This window comes from Lepidochelys kempii, chromosome 14 (assembly GCF_965140265.1).
Source record: "Lepidochelys kempii isolate rLepKem1 chromosome 14, rLepKem1.hap2, whole genome shotgun sequence".
Classification (NCBI taxonomy): domain Eukaryota; kingdom Metazoa; phylum Chordata; order Testudines; family Cheloniidae; genus Lepidochelys; species Lepidochelys kempii.
This window is the reverse complement of record NC_133269.1, coordinates 12,766,172-12,792,667: the sequence shown is the minus strand read 5'-3', so window position 1 is coordinate 12,792,667 and position 26,496 is coordinate 12,766,172. Positions and strand designations below refer to the sequence as shown.

At 39.9% G+C, this 26,496-nt stretch overlaps 2 protein-coding genes across 3 annotated transcripts in view; one reads left to right on the top strand and one right to left on the bottom strand.

Moving 5' to 3' along the window:
* The window catches only part of MBTD1 (mbt domain containing 1), a 55,935-nt gene extending 55,630 nt beyond the window's left edge, over positions 1–305 (bottom strand). The window contains exon 1 of the mRNA XM_073310302.1: positions 162–305. The gene's annotated coding sequence lies outside the window, so the exon portion shown is untranslated. The remainder of the gene's footprint in view (positions 1–161) is intronic.
* On the top strand, positions 70–26,235 carry UTP18 (UTP18 small subunit processome component). 2 transcript variants are annotated; one of them, XM_073310306.1, is made up of 15 exons: positions 70–201; positions 406–714; positions 7,204–7,334; positions 7,517–7,612; positions 8,666–8,742; positions 8,999–9,084; positions 10,317–10,442; positions 10,927–11,101; positions 11,645–11,745; positions 13,814–13,904; positions 15,558–15,681; positions 19,673–19,847; positions 23,433–23,575; positions 24,411–24,478; positions 26,066–26,235. In XM_073310306.1, the coding sequence occupies exons 2-14, from the start codon at positions 445–447 to the stop codon at positions 24,433–24,435; spliced, it is 1,620 nt and encodes a 539-aa protein (XP_073166407.1). In that variant the 5' UTR covers positions 70–201; positions 406–444; the 3' UTR covers positions 24,436–24,478; positions 26,066–26,235. The 2 variants fall into 2 exon arrangements, with proteins under 2 accessions (XP_073166407.1, XP_073166408.1); XM_073310307.1 differs by lacking the exons at positions 70–201; positions 406–714 and adding exons at positions 1,613–1,949; positions 3,576–5,878.
* Positions 26,236–26,496: the final 261 nt, after the last annotated feature.

Here is a 26,496-nt window from a genome sequence, read left to right as displayed (position 1 = left end):
CGGCAGCGCGCACGCGCAACGCCCAGCCCGCCGCGCGCTCTCATTGGGTCCCCGAGTCTTCGGAACCTCCTCGCTCGCCGTATCCCTCTGGACGAAACCATTTTGTGGAGAGGGGGTGCGAAGCGGCGTGCTAAAAACAGCCTGGCAATGGACCGGTTCACCTGATTCGCTGCTTCTGAGCCCCGTATTACCGTCCAGAAGGTTAGTCGTTATAAGTGGTCTCGTCTGTAGGGGCAATAGAATAGTCCGGCCTGGGAGCCTATCACGTGGAAGAGAAGGATGGGTCATGTGAGAATGTCTTGAGTGAAGGGAACCGGAGTGAATCACGTGAAAGAGGCGGGGGGCTGGTGAGGTAAGTACTTGGTCACGTGGGAGACAGACCTTTCTGTTTCCGCTTCCGGTTAGCGAGCGACGCCGCCTGCTTCAGCGCTCGGTCCGGTCGGCATGGAGCGGGAGCCGGCGGGCGCTGCGGCGGCTAGTCGGAGCCCCGCGCGGAAGCGTGGCTGGGTCCGGGCGGCGAAGAAGCGGCGGCGGCCGTTGCCGCGGACGGGAGACGCCGGCGATGGGGGCGAGGAGGCCCGGCGCGCCCGGCACCTGGGGGTGCTGGCCGGGAGGCCGGCGGTGGAGCGGTGCCTGGAGGAGCTGGTGTTCGGCGACAGCCAGGGCGCCGAGGAGGAGGAGCTGCTGCAGCGGTTGCGGGGCCCGGGCAAGCAGGTGAGGCGGCGAGGGGGAGGGGAGGTAGGTGCCCGTCGGGGAGGGCGCTTGAGAGAGGAGGCGGCGATGATGGAAAAGGGGGGGGGCTGGTTTGCGGCGGAGGGAGGAGCTACGCTCCCTGTATCCCCCTTGCCTGCCCTCCCAGACCTGGGGCCCGAACAGTGATTTCCCTCCCCCGCCCCTGAATTTTCCCCAGCACCTCCCCCCCCCCAAGTTTTTGTGAACTAGTTACATGACAATTGAGTGACTGTTTTGGAAATTTGAATTGAAATTGAAACCTTAATACACATTTTAAAAGCACGTACAGTATATGATAAAATGTGTACCTTAAAAAGTATAATAGATTTGAAAAGTATGAACATAGACTAGCTTCCTTATACAGCTGTTATTTTTTTATGATAAGGTCAGTCCATTCATTTCGGTGATGTTGGCCAACCTAATAATTTCAAATTATGGTTTGTAAGCAAAGTCTAAATGAGCTCTCTCTGACAGCTAGTGATGAGCTGGGGGTGAAAGGCTTCAGGACCAGATTGTATTTACATTCACACCTAATATCTAACTAGGTATCCAGCAAACAGAGCTGTGTTGCCCAAGTGATAGATTTTGGCTGGGGTTAGGTTACGAATCACTTGAATGGCGGGGGTTGGGGGGATGAAATGTTGTTGTTGTTTATGTATGAGTAAAGGGAAGTAGAACTGTACTTAGCCTGTGCTGATTGAGGGCATCAAGGGAGAGGGTGGGGACAGGTGTTTCGCTTGATGGTCTGCCTGAGTCACAAGTACAATTTGACCTGCTCCTCTCCACTGTTTAAAGACAAAGCTCCATAGATAGTCTTTTGTTTTGTTAAGCAACCACTACAGCTGAAATCACTGATAATCAGGTCTAAGTGTTTAGACCTGCTGTGGGACAGTATTTCTGTGGAAGACATAGCCCAGTCTGCACTAGCAGTGAGGTTCCTCCACTGAGAGCTCAGCTGAAATCACCCAGAGCTGGGTGGATCCTCAAGAGACCAACTTGGAGAGGTTGCAGTGGCAAGTGGCCACAGAAGGTGATGGCGCAGGGCCATTGGCAACAGAGTGATGGAGTGAACAGTGGCACAATGAACAACAGTGGCCAGAGCGAACAGTGAGCAGCTGGAGGAACGAGCAAGGTGCCTTCTTGCCCCCCACCTTGGAGGTGAACTCACGTGAAAGCACCTCTGAACTCTGAGTCTCCACTGACCAAGGACAACAGTGGTGAGTGGGGTGCAGTGGAGGGAAAAGTGAGGGGCATGTTAAATAAACGTTTGTTAGACTATATTTTAGTGCCTTTGCTCCAGAATGTTAGATTTGTGACTGGGAATGGAAACTTTTATACATATGTTTCCTAGTAGGCCAAGACTTTTAAAATGCATTATTTGCCAAGGTTGTTATCTCACATCATTGCTATAGTGGTCATTATGTTGGGGAGTTTCTGTACTAAACTTTTATTATTATTATTATAATTAATTTTTACATAAGAGTGGCCAGACTGGGTCAGACTAATGGTCCATATAGTCCAGTATCCTGTCTTCCAACAGTGGTTAAGGCCAGGTGCTTCAGAGGGAATGAGCAGAACAGGTAATCATCAAGTGATCCATCCCCTGTTGCCCATTCCCAGCTTCTGGCAAACAGGCTAGGGACACTCCAAACATGGTGTTGCATCCCTACCCATCTTGGCTAATAGCCACTGATGGACCTATTCTCCAGGAATTTATCTAGTTCTTTTTTTAATCCTGTTATAGTTTCGGTCTTCACAGCATTCCCTGGCAAAGAGTTCCACGGGTTGACTTTGTTGTGTGAAGAAGTACTTCTTTTTGTTTTTTAAAAACCTGCTGCCTATTAATTTTATTGGGTGACTGCTAGTTCTTGTGTTATGTGAAGGATTAAATAGCATTTCCTTATTCACTTTCTTCACACAAGTCAAGATTTAAAAGACCTTTATCATATCCCCCCTTTGTCTCTTTTCTAAACTGAAAATTCCCAGTCATTTTAATCTCCTCCTGTTTCATACCTCTAATCATTTTAGTTGCCCATCTCTGTACCTTTTCTAGTTCCAATATACCTTTTTTGGGATGGGGTGACCAGATCTACACACAGTATTCAAGGTGTGCATGTACCATGGATTTATATAGAGGCAATATTATATTTTCTGTCTTATCTATCCCTTTCTTAACGATTCCCAACATTCTGTTTGCTTTGTTGACTGCCACTGCACATTGAGTGGATATTTTTAGAGAACCATCCACAATGACTCCGAGATCTTTCTTGAGTGTTAACAGCTAATTTAGACCCCATCATTTTGTATGTATAGTTGAGATTGTTTTCCAATGTGCATTACTTTTCATTATATCAACATTGAATTTCATCTGCCATTTTGTTTCCCAGTCATCCAGTTTTGTGAGATCCCTTTGTAACTCTTAGCAGTTTGCTTTGGACTTAATGATCTTGAATAGTTTTGTATCATCTGCAAATTTTGCCATCTCACCGTTTACCCATTTTTCCAGATCATTTATGAATATGTTGAACAGTAATGGTCCCAATACTGACCCTTCAGGGATACCACTATTTATCTCTCTCCATTCTGAAAACTGATAATTTATTCCTACCCTTTGTTTCCCATCTTTTTAACCAGTTACTGATCCATGAGAGGACTTCCCTCTTATCCCATGATGGCTTACTTTTGAAAAGTCAATTTTAAATTAAATACATTTTTTTTAAGAAATTATATTTTTAAAGAAATCTAGACCTGTTGTGTTTTGGTGTATTTTGCATTATCCTCATGTTAAATTTGCATTATCCTAACAAAACATTTATTTTATTCATATCTTTTATATGTTGCAGGTCAAAGTAAAAATGAATAGATAAAAAACAATACAACAATTTTTCCACTCAAAGGCCTCAAACTAACCAAGCTGAAGAACACATCAAGAATATATTAACATGTCATCTGAAGGTTCAAGTGGTGTATTTACATCCAACCAGCCCAAAGCACAAGTACAACTACCTACTGAAAAAAACAGTGTCTCCAAAACCTAAAGGCAGTTCCCGATGTTTGTCGGTCAAAGTGTTCCCATTTGTTGAAGTTACAAAAGATGGCTACTGGTGCACCTCTTGCAAAAAAGCTTACAAAGAAGGAAAGCTTTCCAATGCTATAATTGGTAAAAGTGGAGGAGCTTGGTTTGTCAGACCAATCAGCAAAGCCAATGCTGACAAACTACGTGAAAAGGCAGCAGAACACCAGGCCTCTGGACTGCATCAACATGCAGAAAGCCTTATAAGCCTACTTTGAAAGCCAATTTTAGAAGTACTTAATGAGGCTGTTAAGAATGCTGGAGACACAACATAGTTCATGCAAACAAACATGGCCGTGGCATCATACTTTCTATTTAAGCAAGAGATACCACACACTACAAACTGGAGGCCAGTGTTAAGTGCACTGTCACTTGTTCATCTTGAAGCTGAACGCTTGTTCTGAACAAGACCAGCAAATGCTCTATCTTTCTGCAAGAAACTCAACTGCCTGGCTAGATGCATATTGTGCAACAGTGAAAGACTCAACAGTTGAAAAAGTAAAGAACTCTCTCACCACATTCCAAAAATTTGCATACATGGCTGATGAATGCACCGATGCAAATGGGCATCAAGTATTAAGTCACTGTGTACGTTAACTTCATGTCAGTGGTAGGCCGTAGATGCATTTCTAGAAGTTACAGAAGACACATTGACTGCAGCTGTGACAACCCACATCTTAGAGTTAAATGCTTGTCAATTGGACCCCAAACAGATGGCTGATTGTGCATTTGATGGAGCCGCGAACTTCTCTGGAAGACATGGTGGAGCACAAGCTTTGCTCAGAGAAAAGTGTAACCCTAATCTCTCCTATACACACTGCAGAGGCCATCTACTCCAACTAGCACTAGTATGAGCTGCAGGATCTTCAAAAGACATTAAAAAGGCTATAAATGTAGTGTCTTCATTATATTCTTTTTTCAGCAAAAGTCCAAAAAGACTAAATATCTTGGAAAATATAGAAGATGCACTGGGACTGACGTTTAAATTAGCCCAATCTGGGAAAACCCGCTGGCTTTCTCATGAGCGATCCTTGGCTGTTGTCTTAATTACTCCAGCCATTATCACTGGCTTTGGAAAGCATCTACGAAGATGAGATGGATCTAAGTAGTGAGACTGATGAATTACTTTTGCTACTACGTTCAGAGAAGACTTTTGCCATTCTTTCTCTTGTAAGTCTACTGTTGAAACCACTTGGGTCATTAAACAATGCCATCCAGGCATCTGCTACAACAGTAGTAGATCCTTGTCTAGCAATAGAAGCTACATTTGGATCAATCAGAAAGCTGTCCATTGAAAAAGTACTGGAAGAAGCAAAGACTTCAGTCCAGAAGTTGACTAATGAAGGCATTTATATCGAATCCTTAAGTGAAGAGGACAAGAAGTTTAAGACAACTGAAAAAGTACACAGACTTGATTCTTAAACTACAGCAGCGACTTCTAGATTCTACTCAACCTCTACGTAGCTTTTACAGATGCCTGTCGTATAAAACACTGACAGTTGAGTGGAGTGAGGCACTACCAGCAATGAGGCTGCCTTGTGATCAGGACAGAATAGAGAATTTGAACACAGGATGGAATACCATGCAATGAATGAATGAAGATTTGACTTTGACTTTTTTTTATCATCACTAGTGGCTCGACCCAATCTTTGAGCTATGTTTCCTGGGCTGAAAGAAGTAGGAATTCATCTCTTGCTACTCCCAGTCACAACAGCTACAGCTGAGTGTTCTTTTTCATCATTGAATAGAATTTTGTGTTCTGAAAGAAGTCGCCTTCTGCCTGATCATGTGAATGAACTAATGAGCATTCCAACTGAAGGAATGGAAGTACCGGACACATGAGAAGCCACCAAAGATGAACGCATTGCATTCAAGAAGCTCATTAACAGAGTTGTGCAAAATTATAACGAAACCAAGAAGGATGTAGATGTAGTGCTTCATAGAAGGCTTTTGTAGCCAACTTCAATTTGTGTGATAGATTTAACTCATGTTTTAAAATCAATAAAATGGTCATGCAGGCTCTGGCAGGGCATCTCTGTTCCCAAGGCTGGCTACGTTTTCCGCATGCATGGAGTAAGTGCGTTGCAGTCCCTGTCCCCAGCACGGGCACAAATAGCAATGTGTATGGCGAGGCACTGCTTAGGAGAGCAAAGACACAGCAGAACCCTGTGAGCATGCACCCTAGGTGCCCACTCAGCAACCCCCTCCACTACACTGCTATTGGTAGTGGTGTAGTGTCCTGCTGCCTCCCCCTGCTAGAACCTTTCACTGCCATGCTACACACTGCACTGTGGACACAGCCAACTTTTCACTGCAATGCATATCCATATGTGCTGCTGTCAACCTAGACCAGGCGTGAGCTTTCAACTGAAGTATGGAGGGGAGGGGACAGGGGAGCCCTTACTAGAATGGCATAGGGAACTGTCTAAATCTCTCTAAATTTATATGATTTATTTTCCTGATCAGTTTTAAATATAGCGTAAAACTGCTTCAGGTTGTAGTGGCTATTGCTGCAGGCATTTGGATGTAGTGAACATGTGTTTAGAGGCAGAAACAGTTCCCAGATCTAGTGGGGAGTTGCCCTTTATTCCCATGGTGCACAGGGCATTAAGAGTAAAAGAATATAGGAATAGCTTGTTTAAAGGTGCATCTTATTACATTTCTGGAACCTGTTGATTTAGGCCAGTGGTTCTTAACCTGGGGTGCACGTAGCCCCTGTGGGTGCGAGATACTTTCTGGGCATGCGAGACATGCCAGATTTTTTAGAAGGTAAATAATTGAAAACACAAATTAAGCACAGGCACCTAAGTACGACTTTGTTTCATTGAACCTATGTATTAACATTATACATTTTTTAATGATTACTGTAATATACAAACAAAAAATATATCTAGGTTTAAAGAACTGATCTACTTCCACAATTTTTGATAAGGGGTCCAAGAACATATTTTGAGAACCAAAGGGGGTGCAGGCTGCAGTAAAGGTTAAGAACCCCTGGTTTAGGCTAATCTATCAATAGCAAAAGGCAGGTGGCTTTTATTTTATTATGTATTTTCTAGTATAAATAAACTGTTTTCTAAACTTTCACCTTTAATGAGAAATAGTGGGGAATGGACTGTGGGAGGGGTGGTAGGTGCCCGTCCCGTTCCCATCAGGGAGGGCACTTGTGGGAGGTGATAGATAAATATCAGGGAGAGGGGGCTAGTTTGCTGTGGAGGAAGGAACTATGCTCTCCATATCCACCTTGGCTACCCACACAGCCTTCCAACACTGGAAGAGTGGTGGTTTTACTGTTCTTGATTTTTCTCCCCATGTGGAGAACTGTATTAAAACTTCTACTGTTTAAAGTTGTTATATTTGACCAATGTTTTTGACCAAATGATATTGTTTTTTTTAAGCTTGATGTAGTCACGGGAAATCTTCTAAGAGAGGACTCCAGTGACTCAGAAGTGGAGAATGAAGCAAAAGATAATTTTCCTCCATCTAAAAAACCAGCATGGGTGGATGATGAAGATGAAGCCGAGGAAATGTGAGTTAAGCTCCTAAGGTTGTAATCCTAGAAACGGGGAAATAGAGGTATTGACTTTAAGACTTGGTAGAAATACAGAGTTTGCTATTTTAAATGACTGCTTCTTGAAGATTTAAAGAAAATAAGGACTGTTAATACACTTTCTTCAAAGCTTTAACATATAGAATATGTCTGTTTCCTAGAGTTGACATGACCCATCGTTATCGGAAAGACATGATGAAAAGTGATGCAGAGAAGAAGCTTACCAAAAAAAATCTTCAAAAGAGACTTCAAGAACAGTACGAATTGTTAATTGTTAACATAATTTTGCTGCTAATTTTAGTAACATGAGATGAGATGTGTTGTGGTCAAGTCAGTTTCCCCCTATTACGAGCAATTAAGATGCCCTTTTCTCCTTTTGACCAAGGAATTCAGGCAAATAACTTCAATTCATTAAAGCTAGGGTGCCCAACAGCATCAACCATGTTGTTTGGACTTAACAAATAACCAGTAAAATGAAAAAAACTACGTTCTTAGCTTGTAATTGTGTTGTTTGTGTCCTTGGAGCAGACAGTCTCGTTTCTGTTTCCTTACAATTATTTAACATGGTAGAGCAGATAATATACAAATTTAGGCTTCGTAAAATCTGTCATATGTAAGTAGATATGTTGCTTCATCAATCCAATGCATCCAGTCCTACAGGGGGAACGTTAGCTGTCTTTGTGTGCAACAGAGCAATTAGGAATAAGAAAGAGAGACTAATAAATCAATTCAGATTGCAATTTAGGCAGGAAAAAGTGCATTGTTTAATAAAGACTTGAATTGTGAACCAAACAGAGGTATTATGCAAATAGCATAATATTTATGTGCCTTTATTATTGCACATTTGTGTATATTACCTTACATTTAAGGACCCTTTTTGTACACATGTGAACTTAGCTATATAGGCAAGTCTTTGTATAAATTGAATTTTACATAAATGGCTAAGTATTTTGCTCAGATTGAAAATCATCACTGCCCTACTCAAGCATTAGAAAACCTTATTAAGAAAACTAGATTTCCCTCATTTTTTTTGAGGGAGAGAACATTTTATATATGTATGTCATATGGTTTAGGTTGTTCACAGATTTTTATGTAGTGAATTCAGTTAACGGAAGCTGGAGTAGAAAAGATCTGTTAAAAACAGCAAAGGAAGATTGTGGCTGCTGTATCTAAGTGAGGTGATGAGATTGTTGGGAGGGTGTTTTAATGTCTCCCTATTACTGTGTTAAAAATTGCTGAAAATTTTTGGCAGCATGATATACAGGTTATTAAGAAAGAATGGGCATATGAAAGTTCTCTTTTTCTTTTAGATTTCAGCGAACTATGGGAGGAGTGCCTTTCTGGGCCCAGAAAGACAAGAAGAAAGCCAGAAAAAGTGAAAATGATGGTAAATTTATTTAAATACATTAGGAAAGTGTTCAGTTCTTTCAACATGTTCCTTTATTTTGTGTGACCTCTTAGAGATTCATTCATTGCCTGGCATTTTTCCTGTTCTAATTGTATACTGGATACCTGCTGCTTTGTGCTCTCTCTGTGCTTTTGCTTATGCAGAGAACACACAAGATAATTTTAAAGAACATCTATGTGGGGATTCAGGAACAAATTGTACATTCAATAAGCCGTTTTAAATCTGTTTTAATTAGAGGACAGTGACGAAGATGATGAGCTGCTCTGCAAGACGGGCAATTTTGTGTCTGCATCAGAGACTTTACCGAGAGGCATTTTACAGGTAAAACTACCCTCTCATTTCCTTCAAAGTTTTTCAATATAGTTACTGTTGATATATGTGTACATAGTTTATAACACAAGAAGTGCTATTCTGCTGCTTGGGCAGCAGTGTTTGCCAGTGGTTCTGTGGATGGCTTACTGCAGGGTTTCTCAAACTCTTGAAAGCTGAAATCCTCCCACTCCCTCTCCAAGAAATATGAAGCCAGTTAGTCAGGGTTGCAAGTCTGTCATGTGGTGTTAAAGACCTACTTATCTCAATTATTACATCTATACCCCCTGGCTCATCCTCAGTAGTCTTCTCTTCCCTCCCACTACCTTGGGAGACACTGGTATAGGTCTTCATAATATTTCTCCTCCTTTCTTACATGCTTTGAGCAGTGGAGTACCCTAAAGTCAACATTAATTATTATTGGCGTCTTATTTTTTTACACATTGAAATAAATGAGGCATTCCACCCCTCAGAGGTGTTTCAGAGTCTCTGCAAGCTCTTCAGTCAGTACTCTTGTTTCACACTTTGAATGTTTTCTTTGTAATTATAATAGCTAGAAACTTATTTTTTTAATTGAAATTGAGCCTCTGCAGAAAAATTCAGATTTCTATACCCCCAGTCCTCTGAGGCCCCCTGTGTGATCCACTCCATGTTGGGAAACACCCTCTTACTGAAACAAGTAGTCTGCTTCAGATTATTATATTATTCCAGATTAGCAGACTGCCAATTTTTAAATCGTAGTAAACTGGGTAAACTATTTTCTGATTATTTTTTTTTTAAAAAAGTGTGATGCATTTTGCTATTGTATTAATAGAAGAACTTATCTCTACCACTGGGGCTATTGTTCACTGTTGTGCTATGTTTAAGTTTGACATTCCTTTGTGGCTTTCAAAAGTTGAGGTGGAGGAAAAGCAAAATTAGACTTAAAATGGAAGGTCAGTTGAAACCTTATTTACAGCTACTCCATAGTGTGCTATGGATGACACTCTTTAATGCACAAAAATATGAAAAGTAACTTCAGAATACCTTTTACTCTAATGTCTGAAGTAGGTGATATTCTAAAGTTTATGCAGAATGTTTACAAGGTTAACCCAAGGTCCCTCCTGCACGTCTGTACTCTACAAGATCAGTGAAGCTGAAATCCCTTTAAGCCCTGTTTCCATGAGTGGAGTGGAGGAGGGACATGCAGTTGGATAGGGAACTAATGACTGCATTTAAATCACATTGGTCTGGTCTTTTTCTAGATGAAAAATTGCTTGGACGCTAATAATGAACGTCCTTCTGATGCTAAACTGAGAACTGTGCAGTTCCATCCTTCTGCACAAGTAGTTATGACTGCTGGACTAGATCGGTCTATATCACTGTTTCAGGTGAGCAGCTTGTGTTGAATTTGTAAAATGAACAATGAGGTTGTGGATCACTTTTTTCATGTGCTTCTAAAGTGTTGGCTATATTAAATATAAAAAGTTTTATTATGCCAAAAATAGCTTTAGATAGGATTGTTGCTGGGATCACCTCTCCATGTGTCGCCATAGGAATTATGGTTGCCTGAGTTGTTTGGCTGGAGTTGGGGTGGGATATTCTTAATTGAGGGCCTCTATCTGTAAACTGTTCTCACCTGTGATCTGTTGTACTTTGGCCACATCCGAAATATGTGAAATTTGTTTTCATCAGGCTGCATAATTTGAAGGTTTCTTTTGGATTGAATGGAGTGATCTGTGTTTTTTTTTTTTTCAGCTGGTATTGACTACACATTCTTGATTCTTGTACTTGCCTACAGAAATATATCTGAAAGGCACATTACAAATGAATGTATGAAGAGCAAAAACAACTTTTTTTTCTGTCTTCTTGAAGGTGGATGGTAAAACTAATCCAAAGATACAGAGCATACATCTGGAAAGCTTTCCAGTCTATAAGGCTCATTTCAGTGCTGATGGAGAACAAGTTATAGCTACTGGTACACACAGTAAACTGTTCTATGTGTATGACATGATGAGTGGAAATATTATTCCTGTTCAACAAATAAGAGGTGAGGTTTTATTGCGATGTTCAATGCTTTTTAAGGTCTACAATTACAAACCTTTTGAAAGAAAAAGTAAAATGCTTAATGGTACCAGTCCAGATTTACTATAGATCTCAGTCACTTCTGAATGTAGTAAGTATATACACATGTTGCAATACTTGAAAAAAATCTCATTGACTCTCTGATATGTCAATATTCTAAGGAGGCTCTCTGCCAAAATCTTATTTTTAAGCCTGAACTCTTTTAGAGAATATTCTGTTAAAATAAAACTTGAACACAAATCTCTCTAGAATCTGAACTCTTAAAAGGTTGGCTATCAGTTGTGTTATGCTTAGGCCAGATAGAATATGAAACTTGACAAAATATTTAAAGCTTATCAGCCAGCCCGATCTTGTTAATTGAAGAGACAGCTCATCCATATAAGAGAAGAGTGTTAAACAGGTGCCTTTATGAGATACACACTTTTCACAGTGAAGCTGTACGATACACAAAGTGATAAACTCATTGGTGTAAATTAAAATTCTGAAAGTTTTACTTTTTTTCTTCAAGGAATGCAAGAGAAATTTATCAGAAGGTTTGAAGTATCTCCAGATGGATCGTTCCTGCTGCTTACTGGGACCTCAGGTTATCTTCATTTGTTGGCAATGAAGGTAGCTGTTTTGTTTGTCATTAACTGGGGCTCTCAACCCCTGGGGTATGTTGTCATGGAATGAAGGAGTTGTGATTATCCAGTTCATATTGCTAAGTGGGTATGCTAGGGGGAGCAAGGGGTTGTCCACCACAGAAAAGGCTAAGAACAGCTAATCTAAAATATCTGTAGCTCTTTGGAAGCCGTTAACTCTTGCATCTGCTTAATTTTGAAAATACTTCTGTACTTTAAATGAAGGGGCTTTACCACACTAAATAAGGTGCACCATTTTTATGATGATATAACTGTTGCTTTAAAAAAAGGGTTGTATGTGGCAGAGTTTTTTCTTAAAACAGTTTTGTTAATGGTTAGTAGTGGAACTGGATAACTCATGACACTGGTGATGGATATGAAATTTTTCAACTCTGTTTGAAGTCCCATCCATCTGGTAGTGATAGACTGATTTGCAATTTCTTAGTGGGAAAACAGTATTCATGCCAAAAATCACTACCTCAATGGCCCTAATTTTGGCAGAGGTACCGAAAAGTGAGCAGGTAATGAAGACTGAACTATACTGTCCATTGCAGTAACCTGTACTATATGAGGCACATTAGTGGGGCTATGGATAAATTTACACTGCTGTTTTGCTCTGAAGATTTCTAGACATTTTCATTCACATTCACGTTTCATCCAGCTCTTGTATTCACATTAAAACACCAATGCACTTTTTTGAGGAGAAGCACAAAAAATACCCACGTAAAACATTGTAAATAACAATGTTTGTGTCAGAAAAATGGGAGTATCGAGCTATTTCAGGTGTTCATGGATTTTAATGTCTTCCTGTTGTGTTCATAATTGTCCTGACACATTTTCACTTCACTTGAATCTTGCATAGAATACTATATGTTAAACAACAAACTTCAAGAGAAAACCTGGATTTGTGCTGGAAATAGCCCAACTTGATTATCATACACATTGTAAGGAGAGTGATCACTTTAGATAAGCTATTACCAGCAGGAGAGTGGGGTGGGGGGAGGTATTTTTTCATGCTTTGTGTGTATAAAAAGACCTTTTACACTTTCCACAGTATGTATCCAATGAAGTGAGCTGTAGCTCACGAAAGCTTATGCTCAAATTGGTTAGTCTCTAAGGTGCCACAAGTACTCGTTTTCTTTTTGCGAATACAGACTAACACGGCTGTTACTCTGAAACTTCATATTGTATTTGGAGCAAGCTAAAAACACACAAAGGAGATGAAATAGCCTGTCAAAAATGAGTAGGCTGTGCATAGGTTTAAATACTTAATATAAGTTAATGTGTTCATGTTTTAAGCAATATTAACACTTTTTTATGGTATCACAAAACAGAAGAAAAGAGATTGTCCTTTTCCTCTTTATAGGTGTCCTCCCTGCCCTTGAATACCTGACAGTCAAGAGTGATTACTTTGCCCTTTTGTAGGAGCAAGTTTTGGGAGAGACAGCAGCAGAGAACAATAGTCTTGAACTTATCTGAAAGCATTTAAAGTTACCTGTTTCAGGAGGGAATGTTTTCTAATGGATTTGGAAGCTACCTTTTTAAAATCAGCTTACTTTTAATTCACAAAATGCAGTAGACCCAGTTGTATTCTCCAGTTGAATACTTACAAACAGTTCTGTTGTATTCTTGTATAATTGTGTGTAGTGCATTATGATGGGAATCAGAAAAGGTCCTCAATATCATTCATATATTGCCTGTGAGGAAAATATTTATGGAGAGAAATTTGCCTCAAATTAAATCTGGAATCATTGGTTAGATGCAATTGCACAAAATAAACTACTTTTATTAATGTTCCCTGTGGCCCTGATCTGCAACTGTTTCTATGCAGAGGGACCCATGTTCCTGTGAAGAGCAAGAGCAGGATTGGAGCCTGAGTTTGTAAAACCCAAGTCCTGCTAGATGCAGCAGGAATCAGATATTCTTTGATATACTTATTCTGATAATTAAATACTAGGGTTGGTGGGTGGGAATTCAGGCAATATTTGACTTCCACAAGTGACAAAGATCTGATTTCTCTTGGTCTTCTGAATAATTGTTACTCTTTGTTCTCCTAGACAAAGGAGCTGATTGGCAGTATGAAAATAAATGGAAAGGCTGTTGCGTCAGCATTCTCTCCAGATAGCAGCAAAATTTACACAAATTCTAGTAAGTCATTTGTGTTTTCTTAACATTAATTTCAGATTCAATCACTTTGAAAACTAAAGTTTATGGATTTTATTTGTAGTTGATTAGGCTCTTAAAGTAGCATTTGGAAATGATACCCTTAAGCTTCAGACTCCATGTACCTCTCTAAATATGTATATAAACTCTAATTTACTTTTGGGCATATACTGTCATCCGTCACTGACGTCCAAAAAAGATTAAGGGATTGTTGAATACAGGGTAAAATAGCAAGAAGGCAAATGAAAGGAAATTAGTTTGATGGTGAGCAGAATAGAAGGATGAACAAGGATTATGTCCAAAATGCTTGACAGTCATTACTACTTATAGTTTAGCAAAACTAGGTTTTTCGTATCCTGTTGAAGTTGCTTTTAAAGAAAAATCATTATAGGTGAATGCTTGCATTATACTCTGTAATATTTAATGGGAATACTTTACTGGCCTGAATTGACACACTTGCTAATACAAATTTGACCACCATGAAAATTCTTTACTATTCCTACTTTGGAAGTTATGGCACTTAAGAGGGAAAGAGAGATACTAGTGAAATTTACAATATTCAGCAGTGTTTACCCTTTTTGAAACCCTCTAACAAGAAGTTGGTATATTCAGCTTTCTCCTCTCCTGCTTTGAATCAAAAAGCTGCTCATTATTTCTGGTTGAGGATTTTATATCTTCCCTCTTTACTTATCTGCTGTCTGATGTTATGTTGCTGTTGGCTGTGTCGATTAGAACACAAAACCAAGTGCACTGTACACTACATATCGAAGACTGAATTCTGGTCAAAACGCTGACATTCCTCAATTGTGGACAAACTGAGAAGCTGAAAGCAAGGTGACACACATAGGAAAAAAAATTAGCAACAATTTAGAAGAAAACCATGCATGTTAACTTATACATCCTAGCTGTACCAACAGCCTTTCTGTACTGGTATGGCATGTTGAAGCATCTGACTATCCTTGCTTTTTGTACTCTTATCCCTTCAAGGTGATCTTGCCTTTCCCTCAGAAGGAGGATTTCTGTTAGTTTAATTTAAAAGCTTATTCAGGCCCCTGAAGTTGCCCTGTGGCAGGGTCTTTTGCTGTGTTTTGACTGTTACGTAACACTTGGGTGGAGAATACAGACTCACATGGCTTAATGTTGTGGGGACTTGCATTTAAAACAATACTTTAATATTAGGTAAATCTAGTACATACCAAATGGGAATGACAGTGGCCTGTAATTCTGACTAGATATGTTTTTACTGGTATCTATGTAGACGCATGCCTTTTTTTGTACCAAAAATAGCATAAATAGAAGTGAATTGCCATATTAGGCTAAGTTAGTTTCACATGTTAACTCCTTTATCTTTATTCAAGAATGTACAAACAATTGATTTGCAAGTATGAAATTTGAAAGTCAGCCTGTCTGTTAGTTTGTTTCCCAAGTGTGGGGGCACCCCTCCCCCTTGGCTTTTCCTACTATTCTGACGAACTTGGAGACCATAGATATTTCTAGACATGCATGGTTCAGATTTCTCTAAAGTAGATCTTAAAAGTAAATTTTGATCGTGCCCAATTTTTTCATGGTTATGTAATTGCTACTAGGTTTTATACAGTAGAATTCATTAACAGTTACTTTTCCTTTGCTCATAATTAGACGAGGGTGAAGTTTTCATTTGGGATGTGAAAAGTAGGCGCTGTCTAAACAGGTTCACTGATGAAGGCTGCTTGCATGGAACATGTCTTGCTGTATCAAAAAATGGCCAGTACGTGGCATGTGGGTAAGTGATGATAAACCAAGGATTTTAAAGTTTTTCAATGTCCTGTTTTTTCCTCAGTCATTTTGGTGCTCTTGGATAAACTGTTCACAATGTGGTAAGTAAAGGAACAGGAGGTGAGACTAGATTTAGACTGTCTACACTGCAGACGCTGCTGTAAGGTCTCCCATGTAGCCACTCTATGCTGGCGGGAGAAAGCTCTTCCGCTGGCATAATTAAACCACCCTTAACAAGCGGTGGTAACTATCTTGGGGGGAAGAGCATCTCTCACTGACCAAGCACTGTCTATATTGGTGCTTTTTTCTGTGAAACTTTTGTCAGTCAGAGGTGTGTTTTTTGTTTTTTTTTTTTCCATACCCATGACTGACGAAAGGGCCAGGGTAGACATAGCCTGAGTTTTAGGTGGGGAGCTGCATGGACTTAGTTCTTTCTCATGAACACCTAACAATTGTGTTCCATAGGTGTCCATAGTACTGTAATATTACCAAATCTCTCCATTTTCCTTCCATTCAAGTCATGTAGCTGTAGGTGAATTGTGATCTGTTAACAAAGATTCTAGTATAGGGATTTTTTCTAAATGCCAGTAACGTTTCACTCTTTCCTGCATATTTTTACTAGTGCAGCCACTGTTAACGTGGTCCAACTACAGAGCTGTTAAAATGCAAACTGGATTCCTGTGACCACTTCATGTTGATAAATGTCAGCTCAAGGTTTTTTCCTCCTCAATCTCGTCCCAATTCTCTCCTTTCTCTAACAGTTAACTCCTTGTTTGGACTTCTTTTTTTTTTTTAAATATAGCACGGATTTGTAAGGAGGCACATCGATTTGAAAACTGCACTAATAAAAATTGAGTATTTGCTAAGATGTTTTGAAAAACAAGATGGGGAAAAATGTTTGCTGGTACTTCTTGTGTGGTCAGGTTCACTGCTTCCATAATCAGTCTACCCTTGCTTTAAAAAGATCCTTAGGTAAAATTTTAACAGGGGAGCAGAAAAAACATTATAAAATATTTTTAAAGGAATTTGAAAAAGACATACTATTTAAAGCCTGGTACATCAAACTGGAATCTGATTGAAATAATGATTTCAGAGTTTAAAATTTTTTTTTTTAAATACAGACTTTCCTGTAGTCTCTTAATTCCCCAGTCCAGCAACTGGGGTCGGTCTTTGTTGCTGAGAACCTACTTTTCGTTGGTTTTTAAAGAAGTTGAAAGATTCTAGATCCCTATACTTAGTAAGGTGAAAATATTCTGTATCTTGTCTGCATAAATTTCTAAAACTGCAGATTATTCAGTTTGTCTCCTTTTTGTATACTATTTGAAATACTGAGTTTTTTAATAGACGTAATTTGGGTTTTAATCATTGTTCCTTACTATATCCATTTTAGTGGAGTGCACTCTTCAGCACAGAACTTCTGAGTTTTTCTTGCATCTTTTTATAACTGTTCAGAGGGCTTAATTCTAAGACCATACCGAATACAAAAATGGAATTCATTCTGTCTTTTTAATTGATGTAACCTTCAGACTGTTTGCGGCTTTGTTACATACAGCTGCAGTGTTAAAGACTCAGGATTAGAACTGCATTTGTTTAACTTGAACAAACATAATATGTGACACTTACCAAAGCATCTGGAGTAGGATATGATTCTTTGCCGAAAACCCTTTTTTTAAACTAGATTATACGTAGAGGTAATGACCAGTTGATATTATTTGACCATGGTTTGATTCATCTTGAAGAGAATCACTGGCTTGGTGATAAGATTATTTCAATAAATGTAGGTTGAACAAGGTGACTTTCCATGAGGAGGAAATCAATGGGTTTCAGTACCTAGAATACTAGTAACAGTTTTGTATTCTGTATGGAACTGTTGTGGGTCAGACCTGAATACTGTAGTCACAGAAAGGGACCATTAGAATTGCAAGATTCAAAAAAGAACTAGATAAGTTCATGGAGGATAGGTCCATCAATGGTTATTAGCCAGGATGGGCATGGATGGTGTCCCTAGCCTTTGTTTGCCACAAGCTGGGAATGAGCAACGGGATCAATCACTTGATGATTACCTGTTCTCTTCACTCTCTCTGGGGTACCTGGCATTGGCCACTTTCAGAAAACAGGATACTGAGCTAGATGGACCTTTGGTCTGACCCCGTATGGACATTCTTAATTCTCCAGATGTGATCTAAACCTGAACACACACCCTTTAAATCAGTAACTAGAAAATAATTTATAATATTTGTCAGTTGTATGTGTGACAGGTTGGGTCACAGAGACCCCCTTAAGACTGCCACCTGATGTGCTGAGACTACCTCTGAACCCGTTTTCCCTGGCAGCTTGGGACTTCAGTACCCTGTCTTGTTGAACCAGACATGCTAGCCTGCTGCGAACACAGACCCAGGTCTGAAGCAGATCCCCCAAAAGCAGCAGACTTAACTGAAAACAGCTAGAGAAGTGCTCCTGTTTCCAGCACCCAGATACCCAGTTCCTAATGGGGTCTAAACCCAAATAAATTGTTTTTACTCTGTATAAAGCTTATGCAGGGTAAACTCATATATTGTTCACCCTCTGTAACACTAATAGAGAGAAGTATAGCTGTTTGGTCCCCCAGGTATTAATTACTTGCTCTGGGTTAATTAATAAGTAAAAAGTGATTTTTATTAAATATAAAAAGTAGGATTTATGTGGTTCCAAGCAATAACAGACAGAATACAGTAAATTGCCAAGTAAAATAAAACAAACACGTAAGTGTAAGCTTAATACAGTAGGAAACTAAATGCAGGTAAATTTCACCCTCAGAGATGTTCCAATAAGCTTCTTTCACAGGCTAGACTCCTTCCTAGTCTGGGTCCAGCAATCACTCAACCCCCATAGTTACTGTCCTTTGTTCCAGTTTCTTTTGGGCATCTCTTTGGGGTGGAGAGGTTATCTTTTGAGCCAGCTGAAGACAAAACGGAGGGGTTTCCAGGGCCTTTTATATTCTCTCACTTGTGGGCAGAAACTCCTTTGTTCTTCTGTGAGCAAAATCACAGCAACAAGATGGAGTCCGTAGCCACCTGGTCAAGTCACATGTCTATGGATGATTGAGCTTTTTGCAGACCAATGCCCTTGTTTACATTTTTGTTTGAAAGTTCCCAGGAAAGCTCAGATGTGGATTGGCATCTCCCAAAATCCATTGTCAGTTAAGTGTTTCTTGATGGGGCACTTACTGAGAATAGTCCTTTCTCAAGAAGCTGACCAAATGCTTCACTAAGGATACTTAGAATCAAACAAGAACATTGCCAATATTCATAACTTCAAATACAAAAATGATACATACAGACAGCATAATCATAACCAGCAAACTACAACCTTTCCATAGACACCCCACTTGGCCGCCTCTGTACAACACCTGGTGCAACCATAGGACCCTGGTTGAAACAATGATCTGTATGGTCACAATTCCTGTCAATAACATCACACCCTCCTCCTGAGCTTAGTGTCAGAGACATGAACACTGTCCATGGCGGAGGCAGTACATGTAAAATCACTGTTTGTCTCCGGTCACACACCTTCTTCCCAGTTCCTGTCGATGTCACAGTATGACACATCTTTGTTAGCCTGCTCCAGATGAGACTTTCTAAACAGAATAAGTGTCTAGAATTGTGACATGTAAAGTGAGTAACCATTTCGAAACTAGTAGTTCAGAATGTTCATTCTTCATTCTGTAGTCTGACCTCAGAACTTAGAATTGAACTAGGGACCTCCACAGCTTGAACTAAGGACCCAGGCTCACATTTGAGAGTTAATGCTTTGTTTAGCTATTACTGTGGATATTAGTAAATATTCAGTTGGGGCGGGGGGAAAGGTTTAGGTTTACTTGAATGGTATATGTAGATATGAAACTGCTTCTGATATAATCTAAAATTTAATGTCACAAACTGAGAAAATGTTTCTTTTCCACCTGGTCTTTTTGAGTAGACTATCAGTTATTTTCCCCCCCTCTCTCTTTCTTTCTCCAGCTCCTGTTCAGGAGTTGTGAATGTGTATACCCATGATGTTTGCCTCAGAGAAACCAATCCTAAACCAGTTAAAGCCATAATGAACTTGGTTACAGCTGCTACGTCTCTGACCTTCAATCCCACCACAGAAATTTTGGCAGTGGCCTCCAGTGCAGCGGATGATGCAGTCAAGCTGGTAAGTCAAGCCTTTGTTCTTTTCAGTGAAGGTTTGCTGTGATGCAAATACCCAAATTGAACAGGATAATGGCACAGGGAAGTGCTTTTATTAACAGTGGTATACCCCTGTGCCAGCCTCCTTCTGCTATCTGATACTAGGTCTATGGAACAAACACCCTAAACTTTTCATTTTTCTTTGTACAGTTGTTGTGCCATGGGGCCTTACTCCCAGTTTCCTTTGCACTGTGCAAATACATAACTTAAAGATGGTCTCTTCCTTGAAGAGCCTAACCTAACCTTGATATCTGGTTCACTCCAGTGCCTTCAGGAAACTTTCTTTCCTTTTTGATCAGCTGTACTTGGTTGACAATCTGAACACCAAGGGTAACCGTCTGCTAAGTACATTATAGTTATTCAGACTTCTTTACTGGCATTTCAATGCAGCCTTTAGTTGTAGCAGTCTCTTCATTATGGATTTTCTTCTCTAGCTCTTTGAGGTTTTTGGTTCTTCCTTTGTCCTTTTTCTCTGTAGCCAGTGATAGAGCTGTCCGTTGATTAAAAATTGCTTTTTAAAATAGGATTTACCACACTTAGAAAAAATAAAATGGAATTGAATTAAGCAGTATCCAATGATTAATTGGAAGATACAATAACACACCCCTACATACAGTCCTCATGTTCTCGTAATTCCTCAGCAGCTGGGAGGGTTGAACTGAATTCTTGAGAACTTAGTGCAGCTTCTGACTGGCATGAAGATAAGGCTGGTAAAGTAAAGCTCAGCTACCTTCCTTTCTCCATGCTGCTATTATCTGTTTTAGGCAAATAGGGTGGTACTAATGTACATGTTCTTAACTGTAGTAGTTTGAGATGCTACTGAAATCAGCATAAATTCAAATTGAAAGATGTAGTTTGGTCTGTTGGTTTTGGTTCTGCATATCAGAGATCCTCCATAGTAAATCTGAGGCAAGACTACATGATTTGTATTCATTAGACTAGTACTGTGGTAGCAGTCAAATCACATTAATGCTTAATGGAGCTAAACCTGTTATTTCTAATGAAAAGAAACCAGACATAGTGTCATTAAAATGCTTGACTGGAAGAAAATTAGAGGTTAGCTGACTGGTCTCAGTGTATAAAATGACTTAAAACTGTTCTATTATCACATAACAAAGCTATGAAAGATAATCCCAAGATAATGACATGCACTACACTGATGAGAGAAGAATCAGTATAATTTAAATGCATGTATCTAGTGATGTTGAGGTGAAAATACTGTAGAAGTATTGGCCCATTAAATCTATGAAGAAGTGTATTAGGGATAAGTGAGCACCCAAAATACCTTTTTTAATCTATTTCAAATACAGAAAACGTTTGCTGTTGTGACAAGATGATACCTTGAATTAGTACCTGAGCTGTCAGGGCCTGTTTAGGATTAGTTCTAGACTAGATATATGTTAATCCTCAAAACAAGGAGAAGCTTCTGAAGTCAAGACAAATTGAAAACGATTCTATCAATTAAAAAATATGAACTCAGATTGGGTGGGGTAAAAAGTGGGAGAAGATCTTCAGAAATAGATGCTAATGCTTTATTAACCAGGCTTTCTGTTTGGTACAATAGGCCTTAAAGATGGAAAGAAAGAGGAAATAATATATTGTCTCATTTTCTGTCCAGTTTATAAAGACTTCAGCTGAGGTAAATTTTTGAGGCATTTCTGAGGCATGCCTGTCCTTATTTTGGTACCAGACCACCTTGCCACAGACTACATCCACAGAAAGGGCTATTTTTCTATGGTTATGCAAATGCTGGTGGATCACCAGGGATGCTTCACTGATGTGTTGAGTAGTCAGGAAGGGTGCATGATACTCACTTCTTTAAGAACACAGGACTATTCAGAAAGGTACAAGCAGGGGCTTCCTTTCCCGACTAGCTGATTCAAGGGTGCTGGAACAATTTGTACAGTGGGAGGTACTGAGAGCCATTGAACCAAACTGTAAACCCTGTACATTGTAGAAACCTCTTTAAGCCAGGGAGAACCAATACCCCTAGTTCCAGCACCTGTGAGCAGATTACCTTTGGCAATGTTGAAATGCCAGTAGGGGTTCTCGGGGTATTGTCTACCCCTTACACTCCAGGCTCATTAAGCCGTACGCTGGCCACAACAGCCCAGAGGAAAGATTTAACTTCCAGCTCAGCAGGTGCACAATGATGATTGAATGTGCTTTCGGTAGATTGAAGAGGCACTGGCATTTGTTCACTCACAAGATTGAATCTCTGAGAAAATATCCCAATTTTTATAACTGCTTGATGTGTCCTTTGTGATACCTGTGAAGCAGAGGGGTAGTGTGAGAGGGGAAATGGCTGCTGGTAGCCTCCAGGTTGAGTAACCATCCTATGTAGTCCTAAGACATCTGATTGATTAAATTTGAAGCCTTTCATTCAGTTACTGGAAGGCAGGCAGAAGGATCACTTTTTTTTTTTTTCATCTTCCTAATCCACAGCCTTGGAGTTGATGTTGGATCCTTGTTAATCTAACTTTTCCCAAGCCTCTTACAATACAGGCAGTCATTTGAGGATTTATCTCCTCAATTTCCCAAGCTACAGCAGAATGAAATTGAGCTAATTTCTTGTTTGTTTTACTGCTGCCTCCTTGTTCCCATCAGCCGGCAGACTTGGGAGGACAATAGCATAGAATATCACTTAACCTTCAACATGTGATTCTCTTTCTCTTCCTGAGCATACAAGCTAGAATAATATTGTAACTTCAATAATAAAAGCTTAGGTTCTGTACAGGCTGATGGCACTTGCTAAGTAATACTTCTTGTCTACCACATGGAAATGGATTTTTCCCAGCCCTATTGTGTACTTTTTAGTATTTAGCGTTACGGAACAGTAACAATTATTTGGCTTTCATTTCAACAGTGCTAAGGTTTCAACATTTTAGTGAATCAGCTTTTAGCAAAGAAATACCTCTATATGAAACTCTTTTTTAAAGGGCTACTTTCTTAAGGTTGAGTCAACTGAATATTGATGCTTTATTATGGGCTTTAAATGTACCTTAAGTGTTAAATCATTTGAGTTGCTGAATAATGTTAAATTAGTTAATAGTAACAAACTCTACAGTCATCTCCAAAATATTAGTCCTTTGTCCTGGTGCTAGGAATCATTTTGAAGTAAGCATTATTCATTTTTTCTCAAAATAAACTCAATGTGCAAAAAAGGATGCCCTGGAAATGTAATGCTGGTATTAAAATGAAATATACCCCTCTGAAAATAGTTGTTTAAAGTGGATACATTGAGGTATCCTGTTCACTTCTTAAACTTTTATAATTTTTTTTTTTACTGCATGGCTTCTGGAAACTTACAATCATTTTTCAGAGTAGTAGCCGTGTTAGTCTGTATTCGCAAAAAGAAAAGGAGTACTAGTGGCACCTTAGAGACTAACCAATTTCATGAAGTTGATAGATTTCCACTCCATACGGCTAAATGCAGTGACTTGCATAATGACAGGTTAGTCTCTAAGGTGCCACTCATACTCCTTTTTAGTCATTTTTGGTTTTGTTTTTTACCCAGTTATAATTGATAACTATATCTTTCTCTTAATAGGTACACATTCCTTCACTTACTGTATTCTCAAACTTCCCAGTGTTCAGAAGAAAGCTCATTTATCTTGCTCAGTCGATGGACTTCTCTCCCAGAAGTGGGTTTTTTTCCATAGGAAACAACAAAGGCAAAGCTTTGTTGTATAGGTGTGTATTAAATCAATTTTTTTGTTTTAAGGACACTTTACTGTATTTAAGGAGGGGAATAGATGGCTACGGAGACTGGTATGGTAAGGATAGTCTTTGATCTCTAGGGCACTACCTCAAATTGGAGACTCAAGTTAATTAGCTTTTATGCAATGTATGAAGTATATACTGTGCTTGACAAAACATAAGACACATTGCAAGTTCTAAAGAGCAAATCTTGTCACTTCAATTGACGATGAAATGGGGTTTAGTCCACATATTAGTCAAATGTCCATACCAAAAATAGTCCTAGTTGTTTCAGCAGAGGCCAAGGATTGAACAAGGCATAGATTGAATTGTTCTAACCTTTATTTGAGATACAAGTTTAAAAACCCCTGTCTATTTAAAGCTTACTAACTAGAGATTAAAAATCTCACAATATAAATTAGCCTTGATGCAGGTTGACAAGTGTTGTGTTGGGGGCGGTTATGAGGATAAGGCTTACAACAGTAAGACTGCAAAAAAAGATAGTTAATGTGTGCATCTTGTCACTTCCTCCTTTAATATGAATTTGGGAACAGCATATCTGTATTGATTCTTCATGTGCATATCTTCCCTGAGCTGTTAACATTTGAAGAATATACTTTGTACAGTCCCACAAACTAGCCTGATATATGATCTTGTAACAAGGCTCTCTGTAGTAAAATATACTCTAGGGGAAATGTTTGGGATTATACATGAGAATACCGAGTGTTTCCAGACACCGTAATAATGAAAGTTGTCTGTCTCCTACAATGAGGAGGAGACAGACAGCTTGTAAGGTGGTTTAGTTTAAGTGCTTAACTTTTTGTTTCAGGTTGAAACATTATTCGGATTTCTAAGAAGAGAGACGGTATGAGGCAAGTTTCTTTGAATCACAAAAATGTAAGTCATTTTGTGTCAGCTATTAATAGCATAATTCTGGGGAAACATAAGTTTTGATCTTGCTCCTCTTCCCTTGATTAAAACTTCACTTTGGTGTGTTTGGGGGGAAAATTTGGGAGGCATTTCATATTTCTTACCTTTTTTAAAAAAAAAAAAAAATCTTCAGGTTGTGTGTAGTACAAGTTAGCATGATTTGCATGTACTTGAGGCAGAATTTAATGACTGTTCAAGGAACAAACTGTTGCCAAGCAGGCTCCAATCTCTGCTGCTCTGCTAATGAATCTCTCTAGTCAACATACTACCCCTTCAGTCATTAATTTTTTGTCACCTTTCTTACAAATAAGACCCTGCTCTATATACTGTAAATACACCTCTACCTCGATATAACGCAGTCCTCGAGAGACACAAAAAATCTCACCGCGTTATAGGTGAGGCTGCGTTATATCAAACTTGTTTTGGCCCCCCTCCAGTTGTTCCCTGACTGCCCCCTCTAGGGACTCCAGCCCCCTGACAGGCACTCACCGGCAGTGGCAGAAAGCAGAGCAAGGTGGCCCCAGCCCGCTCCGCTCTGCAATCTCACAGTCGCGGCGCTCTGCTTCCCGCTGCTGCTGGTGAGTGCAGAGTGGTTGGGGAAAGGACACTCTCTGCACTAACCAGCAGCAGGAAGTGGAGCGATGCAGCCCCAGCCTGCTCTGCTTTCCTTGCCCCAGCCCCAGTTGTGTCGCTGGGTGCGGCGGGTTGGGGAAAGGTCCCACACTCACCTGTTGCGGGAAGTGGAGCGCCACAGCTGGAAGCGGGCTGGGGCCAGGCTGCTCCGCTTCAGCTGCTGCCAGTGAGTGTGGGGAGATCCTTCCTCCAAGCCCCCTCTCCCAAGCGACACGGCAGGGGCCAGGGCGAGGGAAGCGGAGAGGGCTGCTCCCGGCCCCCCGCTAATCCCTCGGGCCACTCTGGGACTGCGAGGCCCCCAAAAGTGCCCCCCCACAGCTCCTGCCTCCCAGACCCTCTGGGGGGGGAGCCCCTGACTGCCCCCAAGACTCTCTGCCCCTTATCCAACCCCCCAGCCCGGCACCCTTAACATGTTGCTCAGAGCAGGGTATCGGAGCTTTACCGTGTTGTATGCAAACCCGTGTTATATCGGGTCGCGTTCTGTCTGGGTAGAGGTGTATTGTAAATATTCTGGCCTCAATATTATCAAACAATAGAATAGTTACACTGCAGGCTTCAGTGTGGAGATGCATAAATCGGTTTACAGTTGCCATATATTGATTTAGCATGATTTGATAACTGACTGATTTAGGTGTCCAAAAAAAGGTTTAATTTAGACAGTGTCTGTGTGGTATTTATGCCATTTAACCTGTGTATCTAAAAGAGGTACAATACAATCTCATCACATTTCGTTACACGTCGGCTGGGTGGCTTCCACCAGTAACCCAGTACTGTAGATCACTTAACCCAAATGCCTGGAACAGTGCAAACTGGGAACAATGGCACTGACTTTATATGTAAACGTCAAACAAATATTCACTTTCTCTGGTGTCTAACGTTTTCCAGATACTAATGTATTCCTCTGTACTGTTTTCTCCCCAGATGCTGTAATCTTCAGTTACAAGTATACGGATTTCAAAAAACAGCACAAACTGCTGATCTTTAAAATACTTTTGTATTTTTTATGAAAGTGCCAATGTTGTGCTTGTTTGGTGGCTTTTGTGAGTATTGTGTTGCTTAATAAAAGCACCTGATAACATGTTTCCGGACAAGTCTTTCGACCTCTAATTTACGCCAAAAAAAGAAAAGTGTTCTTGGAAGCAAGTAGGATTTGAATGGCTGGTGTGCTAATCCCACTCTGTGATCTATCCCTCTTCAGCAAACTCTTGAATTCTTTTTTAGTTATTCTAGGAGTATCAAGTATTGCAGTGCCAGAGATGAGCTAAACACGTTGAATTTTAACCAGCTTAATATATTAAGCATTTAAGATGTTTTCCAAGCCATTGAAACCCAAGTTGGCCTTAAGGTCCTAA